The sequence below is a fragment of the Alosa pseudoharengus genome, unplaced genomic scaffold, assembly GCF_046254945.1.
Source record: "Alosa pseudoharengus isolate Yale_2024_CS ecotype anadromous, Long Island Sound unplaced genomic scaffold, YU_APseudo_1.1 YU_APseudo_1.1_scf_13, whole genome shotgun sequence".
Classification (NCBI taxonomy): Eukaryota; Metazoa; Chordata; class Actinopteri; order Clupeiformes; family Clupeidae; genus Alosa; species Alosa pseudoharengus.
The window spans coordinates 33,078,011-33,096,584 of NW_027468598.1; the positions used below are offsets into that span (position 1 = coordinate 33,078,011).

Genomic DNA, 18,574 nt, shown 5'->3' on the forward strand with positions numbered 1-18,574 from the left:
TGTGTTAGTGTACATTTATTCACCATATATCAATAAAGTTGAAGTGGCTTTGCAATGTAGGCTATGTTTCCGTTTATTTACAGTACCATGTTCCTCACATGACATGACCCAGTGTCCTTGTAACATGCAGTCAATCTAGCACAGCGAATCACACTCACCTCCCGTCTATAGTTTGTCACCCAACAAAGCTAGATATTACTTTTTATACGTGTCTCCATGTCATACTGGAGTCTTTTTGAGAATTCTAAATTAAATATGATCCGTGGCTCTCCAAAAAAGCCTCTTGGGATGTAACTTTTACAGACAGCTTGAATATCACTCAGAATGTCAGTCACTGCTACCCCCTGTTGCGTGAGCGACGTGCATTTCACTTATCGGCCGCGTTGCTTGCGTCCACCGTGTAAACTATGAAAGGGAGCACGTCGCTGCGTCGCTAACGTTGCTTGCTCGCGTTGACTCTGTAAGAGCCCTAACTTATAATACTGATCTGTCATGGATTTGCACGAGTTGATTCTCAATAATACGGAACAAAATGCGTTCCGTGTCAGTTCAATACGGAACACATCTTTTTCCTTGCAAATACGGGACGATTCCGTATTTTACTGAACGGTTGGCAACCCTAGTCACGGTAGGCTTTACTTAGTTTGTGAAATATTTCTGCAGTTTGAATAATCCTTCATGATCTATAGCTTTTGCCTTAAGCACAAGCTACCCTCCACCCACCATGCGTGCCGCGAGCCGTCCGCCTGTAGTTCTGCTGAAAGTAGTGGCTTGGATAGTGAGGCTGTTGCCATAGAAACGGGCACGCAGGTAGTGAGCGGTGGAGCAGCTGTGGGGGGGTGGTTGGTTGGATGACTGGCTGGCTGGCTGGATGGTTGTATGTATGTGAGAAGGTGTAGAACGGTAGCCTAGCTGGCTGTTGTGGTGGATGTGGGGAAAGTGAGCGAGGGACCGTGGGGACTGGGGGAATAGGCAAAAGGAAGAGGGATCAGATAAAAGTGACAGATATGACGGAGAGGATCGCATCTTGCGGAAGCCTTGATAACGCTTCTCTCCTGCTACAGTATTGCAACGGTAAGTTGAGACTGGATTTCCTTATAGATACGGTTGTCGCACGGCGAGAGGTTATCAATGCAAATTATCTCCAGACCAAACCGTCAGCTAACTTAGTTTTATACGACCGATACGTGTTATGTCAGGTCCAGGCGGCTACTATGCTTTTTTTTAGCCTACTGTCGCCTGTCACAGAATCTGTTAACATGTCCATGTCAGACAGACAGACAACACCGGTTCATTTATACCAGGCTACCTAAAGCAAGCTAAGCTAACTTTACCCTTGTGTTGTGTAGGACCGGACAGGGGTATTATTAAGATACTTTGATGGGCAGAAATATTTGCATACATGTAAAACACAATGGTTGAGTCAACCATATTTTGATGTGATATTGGCTGCATCTGTTTGCAACTGGCGCTTCTGAAGGCAGCTGAAGAGTATGGAGAACACTGCGTTTCGTCAGTGGCCAGAAAATATGATTTCGAGCCGTCCACTTACTGCCAGAGAAGGTAAGATGAAACGCTAGTAGGCTATCTAGATAGGCCTACATCAGTTATGTAATCTCTCCTTTGATGTGAGTGAACTGAAAACCTTAAATAGTAGCTTAACCCATTGATTCAGTGAGAGATGTTGCAAAACATTGTGTCGATAGCCAATGGTGTCTGCTGCCTGTGATATGCTTTCCATTTCTGTATGTTTGGTAGGCTACAGAAACAAAAATACATGTCTGCATTTGTGTTTGTGTCAACATGGCTCGATTGTTAGGCTACTGTGTAACCTGTAACCTAGTAGCCTAGCTGTAGAAAGGCATTGTAGCCTATAGTTGCTGGATGATTGGTGCCAGATTGCATTATGTAGGCCTAATGAATCATCTATTTCCTTTGTTTCCTCCTGATCGAATGTTGTGGCACTCATGTAACTTTTACACGTCAGTGAGATCTGATGTTGACTAAGTGTCAATCTCCTGCCCACTGCACATGATCTGCCATCTGCGCTCATTCTTTGCAGCGTGGCTTAGAGATCTTGCAGTGCAGCAGACAAAGTCAGTCATGTTGAATCATTGAAAATATATGTGGTCTACAGTCTATTTTGCATCCATTTACTAAACCCCTCTTCTACTGCACCTTTTACCCCCCCCCCCCATAAATGCACAAATATAGGCTGACACCAGACATAATTCCACTGCACTCCAGTAACTATATGCATGTGACAATAAACTTCCTTGTATCCTTGTATATTTGTAAACCTGTTGGCACGTGAAGCAAAACGGGACATTTCACCTTTCCCTTAAAGCATTTGTTTGTCATGCTTAGAAGACAATTTTAGATTTTCAGGTGGATGTTTTTTGACAGAGTGAGAGTGACCTGTGTTATGAGATGTAGTCTAGAACATCGCATCAGATGGGAACATGCAGCCATGGGCAAGATGGTTAATGTGCTTGTAAGGGTGACCAAAACCCATGGGTGCTATATCTGAGAGGAAAATGAGATTTAAACACTTAACTACTCAGTAGCCTCCATGACACATGCATCCCTCACAAGAAAGTATCGCACTTCAGAAACAGGCTAATAGCGTGATTTGCCTGAAGCATCATAGCTCAGGACGAGGTAGGCTATCATCTGAGGTTACAGTACAAGGCTACTGAAACCCTGGCCAGGGTTACAATGCCTCAAGCCATTCAGGCTATTAGCTTCTTCCTCCAGATGGAAGGGTGGTGTCTGATCCATGTGGTTGGGTGTGGTTCATTATCAGCGTCCGGGTGAGAGAGTACAGCAGGGCTCTCTGAAAGAGAGGACAAGACTTCCTGGCAGTCTGAGGCAGAGTCAACTGAGTATAATTCATTATAATTTCTAATTTATTCAGATTATTAAAAGGTATAACTATTACTGCAGCCCCACCGTTACCCATGGCAGCCATGTTGGTCATGTTGGGTGGAGCTCCATTGCTCCCAGTAGCCCCAGCAGAGACGAGACCAGCAGGAGGAGGATGGAGGGTTTTGGTGTTTGCCAGGTTCAAAGGCTCGAGCTGTTAGTGAAACCCAGACTGGGAAACAGTTGGATCCACGGGAGGCGGCTAAGTCCTTTCCTCATAGTCGCGGTGCCCTGTAACGGATTCATGCCAGATCAGGGCCGCGTTTGTGCCAGAACGGTTTCCACGGTCAGCTGCCATCCTGGTGAACCCTATTGACCACCTGTGCGTGAGTGATGGGTTACAATGGCAGATGGTTGGCTAGGGATGCAGACAGCTGTGAAGAGTGCTGTCAAAATGTTCCCTCACAACCCATGTCTTCTTTTGTTCCACATGATCGTTTGTAGAATGTCAATTATTAAGTTAATCAGATATTGGATAATAATTGGCTAAGACAATGATTCAGTTTAGTACAAGGAGCATTTTTATTAGGCATTGCTGTTTTGAGAGATGCATGATTTTGAGATCTGACAGGAGTAAATTGACTTAACTTTCTGTACACATTCCATGTAAAAAGGTGCTCTTAGATCATGTTTTCTCACTTTTTGGGGAAGGTTAGTTTTAAGTTTAACCTAATTATTGAATATGACATAATATGCCGTCACTATACTGACATTTTCTTTGTTTGACTAGTGTATTGAAATGTAACATTACATATGATTCAGATATTTAATTGGATATTAAAAGTTCAATAGGCTGCGTTCAGCAGGTTTCAGATTGAAGCCATCAGACAAATCACAGTCCCCCTGTCTCATCAAAACAATGACATTGCTGTAGATTCAGCTGACTCACATTGGGCTGTGTGTTTAATGTGTGTGTGTGTGTGTGTGTGTGTGTGTGTGTGTGTGTGTGTGTGTGTGTGTGTGTGTGTGTGTGTGTGTCATTGATGGAGGAGTTTGAGCAGAAGCCCTGCTCTTGCACTTCCTGGTGGTGCCTGGCCACTGCATTGAGCAGGTTTGGATTCATGCCAGTCCAGCAGCTCTCTCTCTCTATCTCTTTCTCTCTCTCTCTCTCTCTCTGTTATACACACATGCACACACAGCAATCTATCTCTCTATCGCTATCTCTCTCTAACACACACACACACACACACACACACACAGCAGCAGTCTTACCCTTTCTCTATCTCTATCTCACTCATCCTCATTACTTCTATCCCTCTTTTCTTTTTCTTTCTTTCTCTCTGTCCTTTCCTCCCTCTTTCTCTCTGTACTGTGGGTAGCAGTAGCCACTGCGCTGATATCTGACTCAAGGGAGGAGTGTCCTGTTACTGAGCGTGCTCCCCTCCTCTCCAACATGAACAACATGAAAGGGGTGTGTAGTGTGAGGCGAGGGAAGGGCAGAGAGAGAGAGAGAGAGAGAGGGAGGGAGGGAGAGAGAGAGAGAGAGAGAGGGAGGGAGGGAGGGAGAGGAGAGAAGGGCCAGCCAACAGATGCCTTGTTTGTCAGGGAGGTCCGGCAAGGAACATCACCCCTTACTGGAACTCTGGCGCCTCTGGAAAACAGCCCCCAGAGAGAGAGAGAGAGAGAGAGAGAGAGAAAGGAAGAAGGAGAAAGAGAGAAAAGAGAGAGAGAGGATTGACTGACGGACTGGATGACTGAGCTGATCCCTGACTGGCATGGCAGGTAGGGGAAGTGATGCTGATGGTGGCTGGAGGAGGAGACGGATTAATATTTCAGCAGGTGTCGGACATCCAGCCTCCAGCCTCGGACTGCGCCTCACCCTCCGCCTCACCCTCCACCTCCCTTTGTCCTCTTTTCCCGTCCTGGGACCATGCTCCCTTCTCTCCCTCCTTTTTCCTCCTCTCTCCCTCTCTCTCCCTCTCTCTTCCTCTTCTCCTCCTCTTCATCCTCTGCTCTTTTTACTGGCTTTCATAGCTCATTTTCACACCACAGCAATCACTCATCTTTCATATGACCGCCACCTGCTGCCTTTATTGGAGCTGCCATCTGTGTGTGTGTGTGTGTGTGTGTGTGTAGTGTAGTGTGTGTGTTTGTTAGGCACTAAAGACCCAGTCATCATTAGATATGCATAGTTACTCTGAGAGCCTGCTGGGCAGACAGTTCCAGTGTGCTGTGTGTGTGTGTGTGTGTGTGTGTGGGGGGGGGGTGAGTTGGGGGTACCAAAGACAGAGCTGCTCTGCTTGGGAAAGTCTTGATGAGTGTTTGCTGTCACTCGCAAATCTGTTGTTGTCATTAAGACACATGGCTTCTGAATTATGTGAAGGGCTGTTTGTGTGTGTGTGTGCGTGTATGTGTGTGTGTGTGTGTGTGTGTGTGTGTGTGTGTGCGCGTGCGTGCGTGCATGCGTGTGTGTGAACTAAAGCAAGAGTGGGTTAATTGCTGGCAGTGACCTAAACCATCCTGCCTGAGATGTGCTGTGGTGGGGTGTACACGTCATTGTGGCTGACTGCATCGGGGGCCACTGGCTGATGTAAGAGATTCAGGCATCTGATTATGCAGCAGGCAGCTGTAGGCTACTCTCAGCAGCGCAGACCTGCGCTTGGTATTCACATCACTGCACGGCCCCGTCAGTAGTCATACTACATACGACCCACAGGGGAGCAATAGCAGTATATAGAAGTGTATGGGATCGTATAGAGAGGACTATAAAGTATTTTTATATGTGCAGTTTCAGTAATGTTTAAGGTGTTTTATATCGCCTAGGTCTATACATTACATTGGAAACAGGAATTGAATGAAAATGAAATAAACTGATAATTCTCCTGAAAGCTAAATAGTATAGCGAACTAGTCTTACTAGTATAAATAGTATTTGCTTTATTAAAAGCACAGGTACTTTCATGTCATCTTATAATTTTAAAATCCTAAACTGACTTGTAAAATAAAAAAATGACAGCTTAAACTGCCACCTCCTGCTAAAGCGCTATGTAGATGTTTGAGCTGTGAGGTTGGTGGCTCTTGTGTAGATGAGAGATGAGATGAAGCCTAGCTGTTAATTGATCCCCGGGGGATGGCAATAAGGCGCTTCTGAGTCTGTGAGATCTAAATTAGGGCAAAGCAGCGCTAAATGATGCTAATCTCCGTAATTGCTTCATCTAGGATGGGCGGCGAAGAGTGGGAAATGTCACCGATTTAAAACGAGGAAGGGGAAGGACAGGACAAGGACAGGAGTTTGTGTGCAGGACAGCATCACCTCTTTACACGCGACTGTGTCTCCCTCCTCCTCCCATTACAGAAGTGACCCTGCCACACCAGGCAGCGTTCAGTCAAATCCAAGTCCATGTTGGTATAGAGTGTACTGCTGACACAGAGGGATATTCAAGTGTTTCAGTGTCATTTGATGCACTTCATATTATTTTAGGCATCTGTCAAATACATTCACACATTTCCTTGTGATGTGCATTGTGGGCTAGCTTCAGTTGAGCAATACTAAAAGGGTTAAAGGACAGGAGTGAGCTATTCTCAGGATGCATTACAAACCCCATGCAAATTCATTGAAACAGCAGATGCAAATTGTTAGTCATATTATCAAAATGCAAACTCTCTCACTTTTCCCCCTTCCTTATGTCTTTCTCCCCCTCCCCCTCCTTTCCTCCACCCTTTCTCTCTCTCTCTCTCCCAATGTTCTTTCTTCTCCCTCTCTCTGTTTCACCCCTCCTTCACTCCCACATTCTCTCCCTCTCCGTCTCTCACCGTCTCTTACCTCTTTTACTCCTTTCCTCCCTCCTCCTCCTCCTTCTCCTCTCCCTCCTTCCTCCCCCCTCCTACTCCTCCTCTCCATCCTTCCTCCCTCCTCCTCTCCTTCCTCCCTCCTCCTCCTCCTCCTCTCCCTCCTTCCTCCTCCCTCCTCCTCCTCCTCTCCCTCCTTCCCCCCTCCTCCTCCTCCTCTCCCTCCTCCTCCTCCTCTCCATCCTTCCTCCCTCCTCCTCTCCTTCCTCCCTCCTCCTCCTCCTCCTCCTCTCCCTCCTTCCTCCTCCCTCCTCCTCCTCCTCTCCCTCCTTCCCCCCTCCTCCTCCTCCTCTCCCTCCTCCTCCTCCTCTCCATCCTTCCTCCCTCCTCCTCTCCTTCCTCCCTCCTCCTCCTCCTCCTCCTCTCCCTCCTTCCTCCCTCCTCCTCCTCCTCCTCCTCTCCCTCCTCCTCTCCCTCCTTCCTCCTCCCTCCTCCTCCTCCTCCCCCTCTTCCTCCTCTCCCAGATGATCACCTGTCTGCGGGGAGCGCCATGGAGGTGGACGACCGGCTGTCCCACCTGGAGCAGCGGCTGCAGCTGCAGGAGGACGAGATCCAGCTCCTGAAGGCTGCGCTGGCCGATGCCCTACGCAGGCTCGGCCTCTGCGAGGATCAGACGCAGCCCGGGCCGCGCAGGCCCGCACCCACCAAAGGTCAGGGGTCACGTCACAGCACAGGTCAAAGGTGGTATGGTGATGTGGGGAAAGCCACTGCCACTTTCGAGGACTTTTTTTCGATGTTTCGATGTGGCCCTTGACAGAAAAGAGTAAACTCTGAAAAGGCAATGACACACAGGGCACCTTTCTGAGCAATTTTGCTGGGCAGTATTATTGACCGATAGGCTATCGTCCTGGGTGGACTAATTGACCGATGTAGTTTAGGCACTTTCTCTCTGATATTAGCCAACACATTTGTTTTCCAGTATATTTTTGGGGCTTTTTATTGTGTAGGACAGTGTAGAGATGGACAGGAAGCAAGTGGGGGAGATCGGGAAATGACCTGAGTCATTTGGGTCTTGGGTCTCCATGGGCACTTGGGCCCAATTTTGGTACAGGCAATGTAGCCAGTTGTGCCACAGCGCCCCCTAGGCAACACATAGTTCACAACACTCATTAACAACAGGCAACTTGTTGCAATCGTCAGAGCAGAAAATTAGCAAGCAGCAATCATATTATTGCCCAGCAGCATTATTCAAAAGGGTTTCCTGTATATTATGTCCTACAGAAAAACAAGAATCTCACAAGCACTCTCTTTAGCTCTTGACAAATAAGCACTTGAAGGTGTGGTCAAGAAATCTTAGGGGTTTTCTGTACAGCTTGAAACCTTTTATTTATTCCAAATTTGTGTTATTGAAGTTTTGAAATGAACCGGAAAGGGCTTTCATATGAAGACCAAAGGATATTCTGGTGTCAATTTTTTTTCCCAATATGAGTTTGCTTCTAGCATTTAGCCATTTTACTTGCTGTTAGTTCTGCTCGGAGCAGAACTGTCTATTTTTTCTCTGCTTATTTATTCTGGATGGATTAAAGAGATGCTATCATCTGTTCAGTTTGTTTTCTTTTAATCTTCATATCAGGCCATGTGTTATCTCTTATCCGTATTTGCATTGGTCAACTTATTATTCACAGTCGGGTTGCAAGTTTGTTAGTTTGGACTATGGTACCTAGGAAGACTTGTCATGGTTGTACTGTAATTAAACAATGGATTGAATACTTATCACCGCTCACAGTATGTTATCTCTGTTGCCTTTCTAGTCCGCCAGCTGTTGCAAGCCTTACCCTCCAAGCCTGTGAGCAATGGGTATGTCCAACAGAAGAGACTTGGAGGGTACCCCTCCTCGCCTTCTTCACCCAAAAAGGAGGTGCTGATGTCCATCAAAAGGTAAGAGCAATTTTCAAACTATACAACATTCACTAAGGGTTTTTGTATGAGGCTGTAGCTCCTAAGTTTGCTCCCAAGGAGGGTGCAGTGTAATCTTTCTATATCGGTGTGGTAGGGAAATCAGGAGAAAGCGAACTGTATGAGGTCCATAAACAGATGTGTCTGTCACACACACATGCTTAGATTTCCATTACTCATTCTTTAGAAATTAGGCAGGCTATTGTGTCCGATATCATAGAATATATCATTTATTTCACCCCACACCGTCCCCTAGACTACAATACATAACATCCTTCTGTAAAAAAATGGCCATCTTTTCAGACTGGATGCACAAAGTCTCTCTCTTTCCAAATAAATCCAACCACCCCTATATTACAAAATTATCACTCATGATGTGCATATTTGAACCACCAACGTTCCACAAGCACAGCTAAGCTAGCTGGCATCCGTTACACTATTACCAAAGCTCCGCTTTAACTAGGGTTGCCAACCGTTCCGTAAAATACGGAATCGTCCCGTATTTGCAAGGAAAAAGATGTGTTCCGTATTGAACTGATACGGAACGCATTTTGTTCCATATTATTGAGAATCAACTCGTGCAAATCCATGACAGATAGTTAGACTGAATGAAAAATTCACGATTTTTATGAGATAAAGGAAAACTTTGCTGCTGTCCTTTATCCCTCTCAGTTTGTCTGTCATCACTATCCCAACAGAGAATGCACTTTTCGTTTGAGCCACTGTGAGTCACGTATATTACGCTGATAGCCTAGTAGCATGAGATGACATGTCTTGCTCAGAGTTTTACAGTGCATCTGTGCAAGATAAACAAATAGGCTAGCCTACTTGCTGCAGAGACAGAAAAAAGCCAGAAATAAAATAAGGCTTCACCAAATTCAGAGCTTCTACAGCTGCTGGTGATGTTCAAAATATATATTTTTCTATGACAGCATATCTGCCAGTTCAGTTTTCAGAGTTGTTTGGTTTGAGTATAATAGGCTACAAACAGTTATTTTTTATCAAGTGTTTTAGCATCAAAATTATTCTTGTTTTGCACCAGATAGAAAATGAGTAGGCTAGTAGGTTACATTAATTCAATATGGAGCCCTGGAGGCGTCATTGCAAGATTTTTTAAAAAAATATATTATGACAATGTGCGCTCATTTGACCAAATTGTGCACTTGTTTTACTCAATTATGATCTCATTTTACTAGATTGTGGATAAAAATGTAGTATATTATGTACGCATTTTAGTAAATAATGGCTCACAATTTTGTAAAATGATGCACTATTTAGTACAATAATACATACATAATTTCAATTCCCCCCCCCCCCACTAACTGAAGTAGATGCCGGTGTACTGAAGTGTATTACCCCCCCCCCCCCCCGTTCCTTATTTTCATATCAGAAAGTTGGTAACCCTAGCTTTAACCCTCTCTGATATCATTTACAGACAGTGCACTGACTGATAACGTCACAGTAATTGTTGAAACAATATTTGGCCAGTAGATGGCATTGGAAGACAACAAAATATTGTTGTATGTTATAGCCTACTTGTTGAGAGTTGTTAAGTCAACAGAAGGATAGCATTTAAGGTAATAACTACTTTTCTTCCATCAAAAAAACATTTTTGGTTGTGGTGTTATACCTTAATTTAAGAAAATAGCAAAGGGATTTGTAACCGACACTTTACAGTTAATCTCACTGCAAAGCACAAGCATTAAAGGAAATACCACATGCCTAATGTTAGCTAACATTAGCATAGTTTTGAGCAAAGTAGCTTTAGTAAACAACTACATTGAATCTGTGTGTGTGTGTGTGTGTGTGTGTGTGTGGGGGGGGGGGGGGGGTTAGGCATAGTTAGAACATTTGTTTTATTTGGGTTTGCTGTTGGTGCTAGCAAAAGATCTTTGGTGCTAGCAAGGCACAAAGTTAGCAGGCTAGGTTGCATATAACATGGGATCATCATGCTATCATGCTTCCTTGCGCTACCATTAGCGATGACAGAACATTGAACCAAATTGAAAGCAACCACCAGACACCATAGATGACACTCTATTTAGCATGAAAGATTCAAGAAAGTATTTACACACATGCATGTACAGTAGTATTAACATTAAATATAGGTAGTTACAGTAACTGACCAGTACAGTTCTTAAATGCATCATGCCAATAATTATGAAATGCAAATAACTAGGCTAGCCTACACCCTTTACTTTACATCCATAGGCATTTGAAGTCAAATTTAACAGACAATGCAACATTACCTTTTCAAGCTAAGAAATCTTTATTTTTGAATTATTTGAATTTCTTCTTTGTAGTAACTGGTTTCCTTCAGGTATATGTGTTTTCTTTTTTCTAATGCACCTCAATACAGCAATGTGGGTGAACGCGGAATAAACAGTAGCAGAAATAATAGTAGGATGATAGTTAGGTGTGTGTGTGTGTGAGTGAGAGAGTGTGAGTGTGAGCTTGAGCACGCATATGCTCAGGGCAGCAGAGGGCCCTTCGCCAAGAAATATGCCCATTTTTTCATTATCTTCAATGTCTTCAATATTTGGTATGTTTTTTTGGAAGTTAGTGAAAAAAGTCTGTTTTAAAATGTCATATTTTGTGCAGTGTAAAATAAAGTGTCTCAACCTTCTTTGCCTGACAGTGACCACATATTCTATGTTCTCTTGGCAGCCAGGTGTTTCTGTGTCTGCCTGTTTCTACTGCTAGATTGTGTTCACTGAACCTGTACTTGGTCAGGATTTGCCTCTGTTTCGTACCTCTGACAGAGATACTCTGCCAATTCATATTATCTTTTTTAGGATCAGATAAGGATCTCTCCCTCTCTCCCCCTCCCTCTCTCTCTCTCACACTTTCCCTCTCTCTCTCTCTCTCCCTCTCTCTCCTCCTCTCTCACACTTTCCCTCTCTCTGCCTCTCTCTCTCTCCCCCTCTCTCCCTTTCTCTCTCTCTCCCTCTCTCTCCTCCTCTCTCTCACACTTTCCCTCTCTCTCCCTCTCTCTCTGCTAATTTTCGTTCCTCCTGTTGTATCCAGACCAGCTGTCTTAAACCAGCTGGCCCTCAGCATGGCGTCTCTTCATCCCTTGTCCTCTGTCTCCTCTAACTGTCTCACGGTAATCTCACACCCGACTCTGTGTCCTGCTCTCTGTGCGTCCGCAGGAAGAGCATGTCCACTGAGCGCCTGTCCACTTCTCGGAGGGACCTCTCGGACCCGCGCAGCAGGACCACCTCCTCCAGCAGCTCTGGCGGAGGCAAGAGAGACAGGTGACTTCTCAACGCTGCACCTAACACACAGTTGCCATGCATATGTAATAGCAATGACATACAATATGATGGCTTCAGGAAAAACTCCAAATGAAGATATCCAAAAGATCAGAAACATAGCTTCATCTAGAGACTTTAAAGCTGTAGTTCATTTGTTCTTCTTCGCTGGATTAAGAACTGTTTGATCAAAGTTTAGCGATATCTACTGTTCTGGGGAAGAAAATTCTGAAATGCCAAACGTGACACGACCTGTCCTGCTGCATTTGTCTGACACATTCTCCTCTGTCTCATCTTCTTTCCACAGCCCTAACCCAAATGTTCTTCTATCTTCCAACAGTCAACATGTAGCCTACTGTAGGTCAAATTGAGAAGAACTCTTGAATCAGTGTGCCAATCAGGGTTTTGTAGCTAACAGTAAATTGAACACTTGTAAGTGTAATTAGTATAGTAGAGTATGTGTGGTTGTATTGTCTACTTGTAGTAAAATAAATTGGCTCAGTCATCCCACTTTGAGGTGAAAATGAACAAACTACAGTAATTGTAGAAACTCTGATAATCAATCCAACGCTCTACTCCCGGGTCAGGTGTTAGGGGGATTGCTCTGCTGGATCAAGCAGCTATGGAAATGTTGGTTTTATTTAGATTTTTGTAAAACCATGCCTGGAGGTTTACAATAATACAGTTATTCTGTGTCAGCATAGGGATTAGTTTAAAGCAGCATTGCGTCCTACCTGGAACACAGAACTGCATTATGCAAATATTCTGGATGGCTGGAGGCAACAGCACAGGTGTGTTTACCTGTTCAGCACATGATCATACACCGTCAAAATGAACTCGAAGAAGATTCCAAAGCCAGTTGCCTAATGAACGCGTACTTAAAAAAGAGGCACCTTGTTGCCTGTAGTGTTGCTTTAAGTTTTTTAGTCTCAGTGGAACTCCTTAACTTTCCCTGCAGTGTGTCCACATGGACAGTTGACTGCATTGATTAGAGGGCAGCCGTGGCCTACTGGTTAGAGCTTCGGACTTGTAACCGGAGGGTTGCCGGTTCGAACCCCGACCGGTAGGCCACGGCTGAAGTGCCCTTGAGCAAGGCACCTAACCCCTCACTAACTACTGTAGGAACACAACACTTCCTACACCTGTAAATAACCGCCACATTCACACCCGATCAATCAATTGCACCCAGTGTGGAGACAAACAAAATTCTGTGTGTGTGTCTGTGTGTCTGTATGTGTTGTTATTGTTGTTGTTGCTACCTTCCTAGATAGCTAGCTTCCTGGTATAGCATAAATATGTAGCGATGGTTCTACAGACCATTGTAGAAAATCTCTTTCCTAGTTGTGCTGTTTGAATTGATAGATACTGTAAATAGATAGATACTTTATTGATCCCCAAGGGGCCACTCACAGTGCCTTTGTGCAAAATGCCCTCTGGCGTTCACTTGCAAAGCACACAGCGTGGCAGTCAGGCCATGTAGAGTCCCCTAACATTCACCTTCAGACTTCACAGCCTGACAAAACTACCGCACAGCATCCATCTCAGAACCGCTTGCCGTGTGTGTGTGTGTGTGTGTGTGTGTGTGTGTGTGTGTCTGTGTGTGTGTGTGTGTGTGTGTGTGCGTCACCGTCAGATAAAAATAAAAGCACCCCTCCTGTCTCCTGTCCTCTGTCTCATTACACGCCTGAAACACACATGCATACAAACACACACACACACACACACACACACACACACACTCTTTCACAGACGCACACACACCACACATATACACACACACACACACACACCCTGACAAGGAGCCATGTTACCTGTCAGTGTAGTTCTGACACCTCTTCCACCTTTAAGCCCTGATCCCAAAACAGCCGACAGTTTTCTATGTATAGCACAGACACACGCTGTGTTCACAGTCTTCACTATTTCACTACGCTGTGCACTATTTAGTATTTAGTGCACTACTGTATATAGTGACATAGTGAAGATTTTGAACACGGCTACAGACAAAATGGCTGCTGTGTTTCTCTGCTAGTAGATCTCAGGAAAGGCCATAAGGCTGGTCACACCCTGGTCCTGCTTGTTTACCCTGATGGACAGAGGATATCTGACAGTGTAGCCTAGTAGCTGCGTGTGAATAATTTAAGCTCCCTTGTGTGCGGGTAGAGTAGAACAGACAATAGAAAATGTCTGGAGATAACTGACCCCAGGCACTAAAAGAAACCTGACACCCCGTTATTGTGTTGCTTCACAAACAGCGTGGTATTTGTGTAAAGCTTGACAACACTAGCCTGACGAGCCAGACCCACATTAAAATGTAGGGTCTGGGCACTCACCGTTCGCAGTGCTCAGTTCAAGGGGCGGGATAATCAGTTGTCTTTCAAATTCCCTCTGCACGCAATAGGACAGCGGCAGCGCTATGAGTCCCATGTGTTTCCCACCAGCGAAGCTAGTTGGCTAGTTCAAACGTTTGCCAACTTAATAAAAGCTTAACTCGTGTCACACTGTTTGCCAGCAGCAACATCCATCTTATTTGTTTTCAAGTAGCAGGGAATTCAAGCCAAACCGTTGCAACTCTGCCATCAACCATTATGTTAAGCCCACCTAATGACTCTATACACGATTTCATTGGCCTGACTAAGTTTCGATTTCTGGAGCTCACAAGCCAACGGAGAGTTGCTAGACTAGCCCTGGCAGCAAATTTAATTTGCTGCCGATAGGGGCGCGTCTAGATTTCTAGGCTATGACAACACCCAAGTTTTCTTTGATGTAGTAATGACAAGTAGGCCTAAGTAGGCCTATGTGCAGCCTATTGGGGGTTAAATTAAAAAGCCAAAACAGGCAAAACTGGGTGTTGTGGTTGTGTTGCTTGTTGACTTAAGTGTTTACAAATACACCATTCCAGGTGTCTCGAAAGACAGGGACACCTTGTTAATAAATGCTTGGCAACAGACATAGGCTCTCATCCTGTGAGCAGGAAAGAAATATGATATACGCAATCTATCTATGCCACACCTGTCCACTGTTTGAGAACGAAGATAGTGAGATAAGCTGAGGCTGGCTTCCTCTTTACCGCAGGCTTTTATGGCCGGTCAGAAAGGAGCAGGTGGCAGGGCTGTTGACACAGGCAGAGACTGGCCCAGAGCTGCTCCCAGTCCAGCTGCTGTCTATTCAGCAGGAACTGGCGGATCTGGGCCTGAAACGGGCCAGAATCAAGCCAGCTGTGCTGCGCTGTGATGTGCTGTGCTGTGCTGTGCTGTGCTGTGCTGTGCTGTGCTGTGTTGTGTTGTGTTGTGTTGTGTTGTGTGTATGCTAGATTACAACAAAAGGTTAAGTTCTTTTTTTTGGTTGTAGAAACATTTGATCTGCCTCGTTTGGACATCTCAGACCTGACGTCTCATCAAGCACACCAAACAACCTTTTTTTTAAAAAACCTAGTACCTGGCCCTGACTGACCACTTGGCATGGATGCGCACCTTTCTCTAGTTAGTGTAGTCTCTACTGTGTCGTCACGTCACACTATACTGTATGTCTTGCTTGCTGAGCCATTTTATCCACATTGCTTTAACAGCTCAGGCCTACTTCATGAAGCATGACCAGTTTTTAACTGGCCCTAAGTGTCCCCTGGGCTTGGATGTGCACATCTCTCTGTGGTTAGCCTGTGCTGGGTTTCTCTCTCTCTCTGGGCTGCTCTTGCGTTTAGCCCTCGGCTGCTACGTGCTTCATGTTACCACATGCTAACACCGCAGGGAGGTGTGGCCCTCCTCTGAAGGGGCAGTCATGCAAACTCAGGAAGTGGCCCGTGATTGGACAGCAGGGAAGGGCTTGTGGACGCTCTCACTCACTCACTCACACAGTTTACACAGTCAGCTGAAGTTGGGAGGCTCTGAAAACCAGGAACTCCAGTTTGGCTGCTTTTGTTGCTTGACACGAGAGTTTGTCTTCCCGGCGTGCTGATCCCCTCCTGTTACTCGAGTCTCTCGCTGTTGCATAACGGAAAAGTCACCATGAAGAGATCAGAGAGGTAAACTGCTGAATGGTTGTCACTTTACAGTACAAAAACCCAAACTCTTTCAGGAAGTCTATGGTAGAGCTAAAGTGGTGGAAAGTTTCAAGTTGGGGGGGGGGGGTATGTTTTCAGTTTTGGTTTTGGGTTGCGTTGGTTACATTCCTTCAGTTGTGACGTTAGGGAAGTTAGGGATAGCTTTTGTTGTTGCAATCTGCAACTTTCTGAAAGGAAAAAAATAACTTGTTTTGCAATGATTCATCTTCTGTGCTTTAGTCTGCATCTGTAATCACTTAGCTTCTAGCTCTTCATAAAATCAGGAAGAAAAACATAACAAATCTGTGAGGGTGTTCATTCAAACTGCACATTGCTGCACTATTAGCTTTGTGGGTGTGTGTGTGTGAGTGTGTGTGCCACATTATACCGTCAGCTGTATGTTTGGAATGTTAAAAAGCCTTCTGCCTAAAGTTCTTAGCAACTCGGGCTCTGGCAGTGTGATTGTGCAGTTCTGGTCCTTGTTTATGCCAAAAGGGTAATTTAATTACCCCAGTGAGGCAAAAGGAGGGGTGAGCGTTTGATTTTGGGTGTCTGGAAGTGATTTAGAGGTACTGGAAAAAAACAGCACTGACATCCAACATCAGAAAAAACGGACGTCAGACGGACACAGAGTGGGACATTTCCATCATGCTAGGGGCTGGGTGGGGCAGCAGGGGCTCGTCCGCCACCACAGAGTGGGACATTTCCATCATGCTAGGGGCTGGGTGGAGTGAAAAAAAGTTCCGCAGTCCGATGCTTGCTTGAGTGGGCAGCAGGGGCTTGTCCGCCACCACAGGGTGGATATTGATTTGCACCCTGCCTTATTGACATGCATTAAACATATTAGCTTGTGTGTGTGTGTCTGTGTGTGTATGTGTGTGTGTGCATGCATGTGTGTGTGTGTGTGTGTGTAGTTGTGTGTACAGGTGTGTGTGTGTGTATGTGTGCATGTGTGTGTGTGTGTGGGATGTCTGTGTGTGTGCATGCATGTGTGTGTGTAGTTGTGTGTTCTCAGGCTACTAATTGCTTTTGAGGCAGGGAGCTGGGAAAGCATGAGGAATCCTGGTTGCCATGTAAATGCCCTGAAAGCATCTGTGCGTGGGCAAAACCTTGGCAAGGAAAAGAGCCTGAAAAAGTTGCTCTCTGTACAATAGCCCACTTTATCATTCAGCCTCTCTGTGCCAGCTGATTAGTGTGATGACGTGTGGGCCTGTCTGTTTCATGTCGCTCCTCCAGCCTGCGTGCGATTCCCTCAAAGTGCCCGTGCATCGTCTCTGCACGTGTCAGCACCTCCCGTCACGTGGGTGAAAGCCACAGACGTGTTTGATGGAAACCAACCTCATCCAAGTGCACTTCATCCACTCACTCTCTGAAACGGCAGTCTTTTAAAGCCACCATGCTTTCTTATTGTTATGGAATGGCATAGTGCTAATGCAGTGATATTGATGACATAATGTGCTTTTGTAAGAGAGATCATGTCGATTCCTTTGAAGCTCTGTGGTTTTAACCGCCCCCCACCCCCCCCCCCATCCCTCCACTGCCACACTGCCGCAGTGGCATGCAACTGCACTGCACAGCACTCAAATAAAGCCCCTCTTATGTAAGACAGGCTTTCAGAGGATGCTGCCACTGGGCTCACCCTGTGTTACCTTGTGGACCAGGTAGCTGCTAGTCTGAAAGTCCTGCTGCTCCAGAGAGTTGTTGTTTTGCATGGAAGTCGATTTGACTCAGTGGAGAAGGAATTTTAAGGGCTTGGCTGCTCTGTGTCGACTCCATTCCAGAGTCATTATGAGTTGGATTTGACTATAATTTGGATGAATGATTTTGACTGGATGGCTGAGGTGTCATGTGAACCACAAGCATGATTATTTTTAAAAGGGCTTTGTACTGACTGAAGTTTCTGAACTGGGCTTTCCCCAATGACCAAGAAGCACTTAAACTTTCCCATGCAGGCTTGTTCTTGTACATTTAACATGAACGGGAATGTGCATTTAGCATGCACATTACATTGCCACAGTTGCATTCAACTGTAAGAATCTTTAAAGGAAAACCAAATCATTCCTTCCTGTAGTTTCCATTCGAACTCCCTTCCTTCCCATTGGCGTTTCCTTAATGTGCCAGCGTGACACTCTCACACTCTAATTAGTATCTGGCTGGGGATGAGTGAGGAGTCTGCCCACAGTCGTCTGTCCCACACTGCCGGTGCTTTTGGCGAGCCGACAGGACACAAATAGTGCTTTGTGAGCCCGTTCTCAAAGGACACCGCCCTCCACCCCTCAGACCAGGCTGCTGCCATTTTAAAGATTTTCCTTCACGTCCAATGAGCGTGTTTTTCTACCCGAGCTGCACCCGTTCTGTTGCCTGCCAGACGGGAACAAATGGATGTCAGTGATGGGGGAGATTAGTACTGATAACTCATCCATAATGGCAGGCTCAGTCTAAGCACCAGCACTGCATCAATTATGCAGATTTGAGACATTCATTCCATCCTTATACTGTATCTCTAGTCTTGTACACCTACACTAAGTAAAATTGTTCATGAGCAGTTAGCTGTCACCTGCTTCTGTCTCGAGGGGTTTCAGATGATGTCCATTACTTTCTGTGGCTTGGACAGATGACCTAGAAGGAAACATGACAGTGCACTTTGCAGATTGAGTAGAGTGGTGTGTCTGCAT

The 18,574-nt window shown here is 45.4% G+C and overlaps 1 protein-coding gene across 2 annotated transcripts in view; it reads left to right on the forward strand.

Annotated features, from left to right (window-relative positions):
- The first annotated feature begins 996 nt into the window (after positions 1-996).
- Positions 997-18,574, forward strand: part of eml2 (EMAP like 2) — a 37,695-nt gene continuing 20,117 nt past the window's right edge. Inside the window, exons 1-4 of one of the 2 annotated variants that reach the window (XM_076282878.1) lie at positions 997-1,074; positions 7,178-7,363; positions 8,465-8,591; positions 11,762-11,866. In XM_076282878.1, the coding sequence (XP_076138993.1) occupies positions 1,008-1,074; positions 7,178-7,363; positions 8,465-8,591; positions 11,762-11,866 (485 nt within the window). In that variant the 5' untranslated portion in view covers positions 997-1,007. Of the gene's footprint in view, positions 1,075-7,177; positions 7,364-8,464; positions 8,592-11,761; positions 11,867-15,719; positions 15,882-18,574 lie in introns of those variants that run through there. The other variant, XM_076282877.1, reaches the window with a different exon arrangement.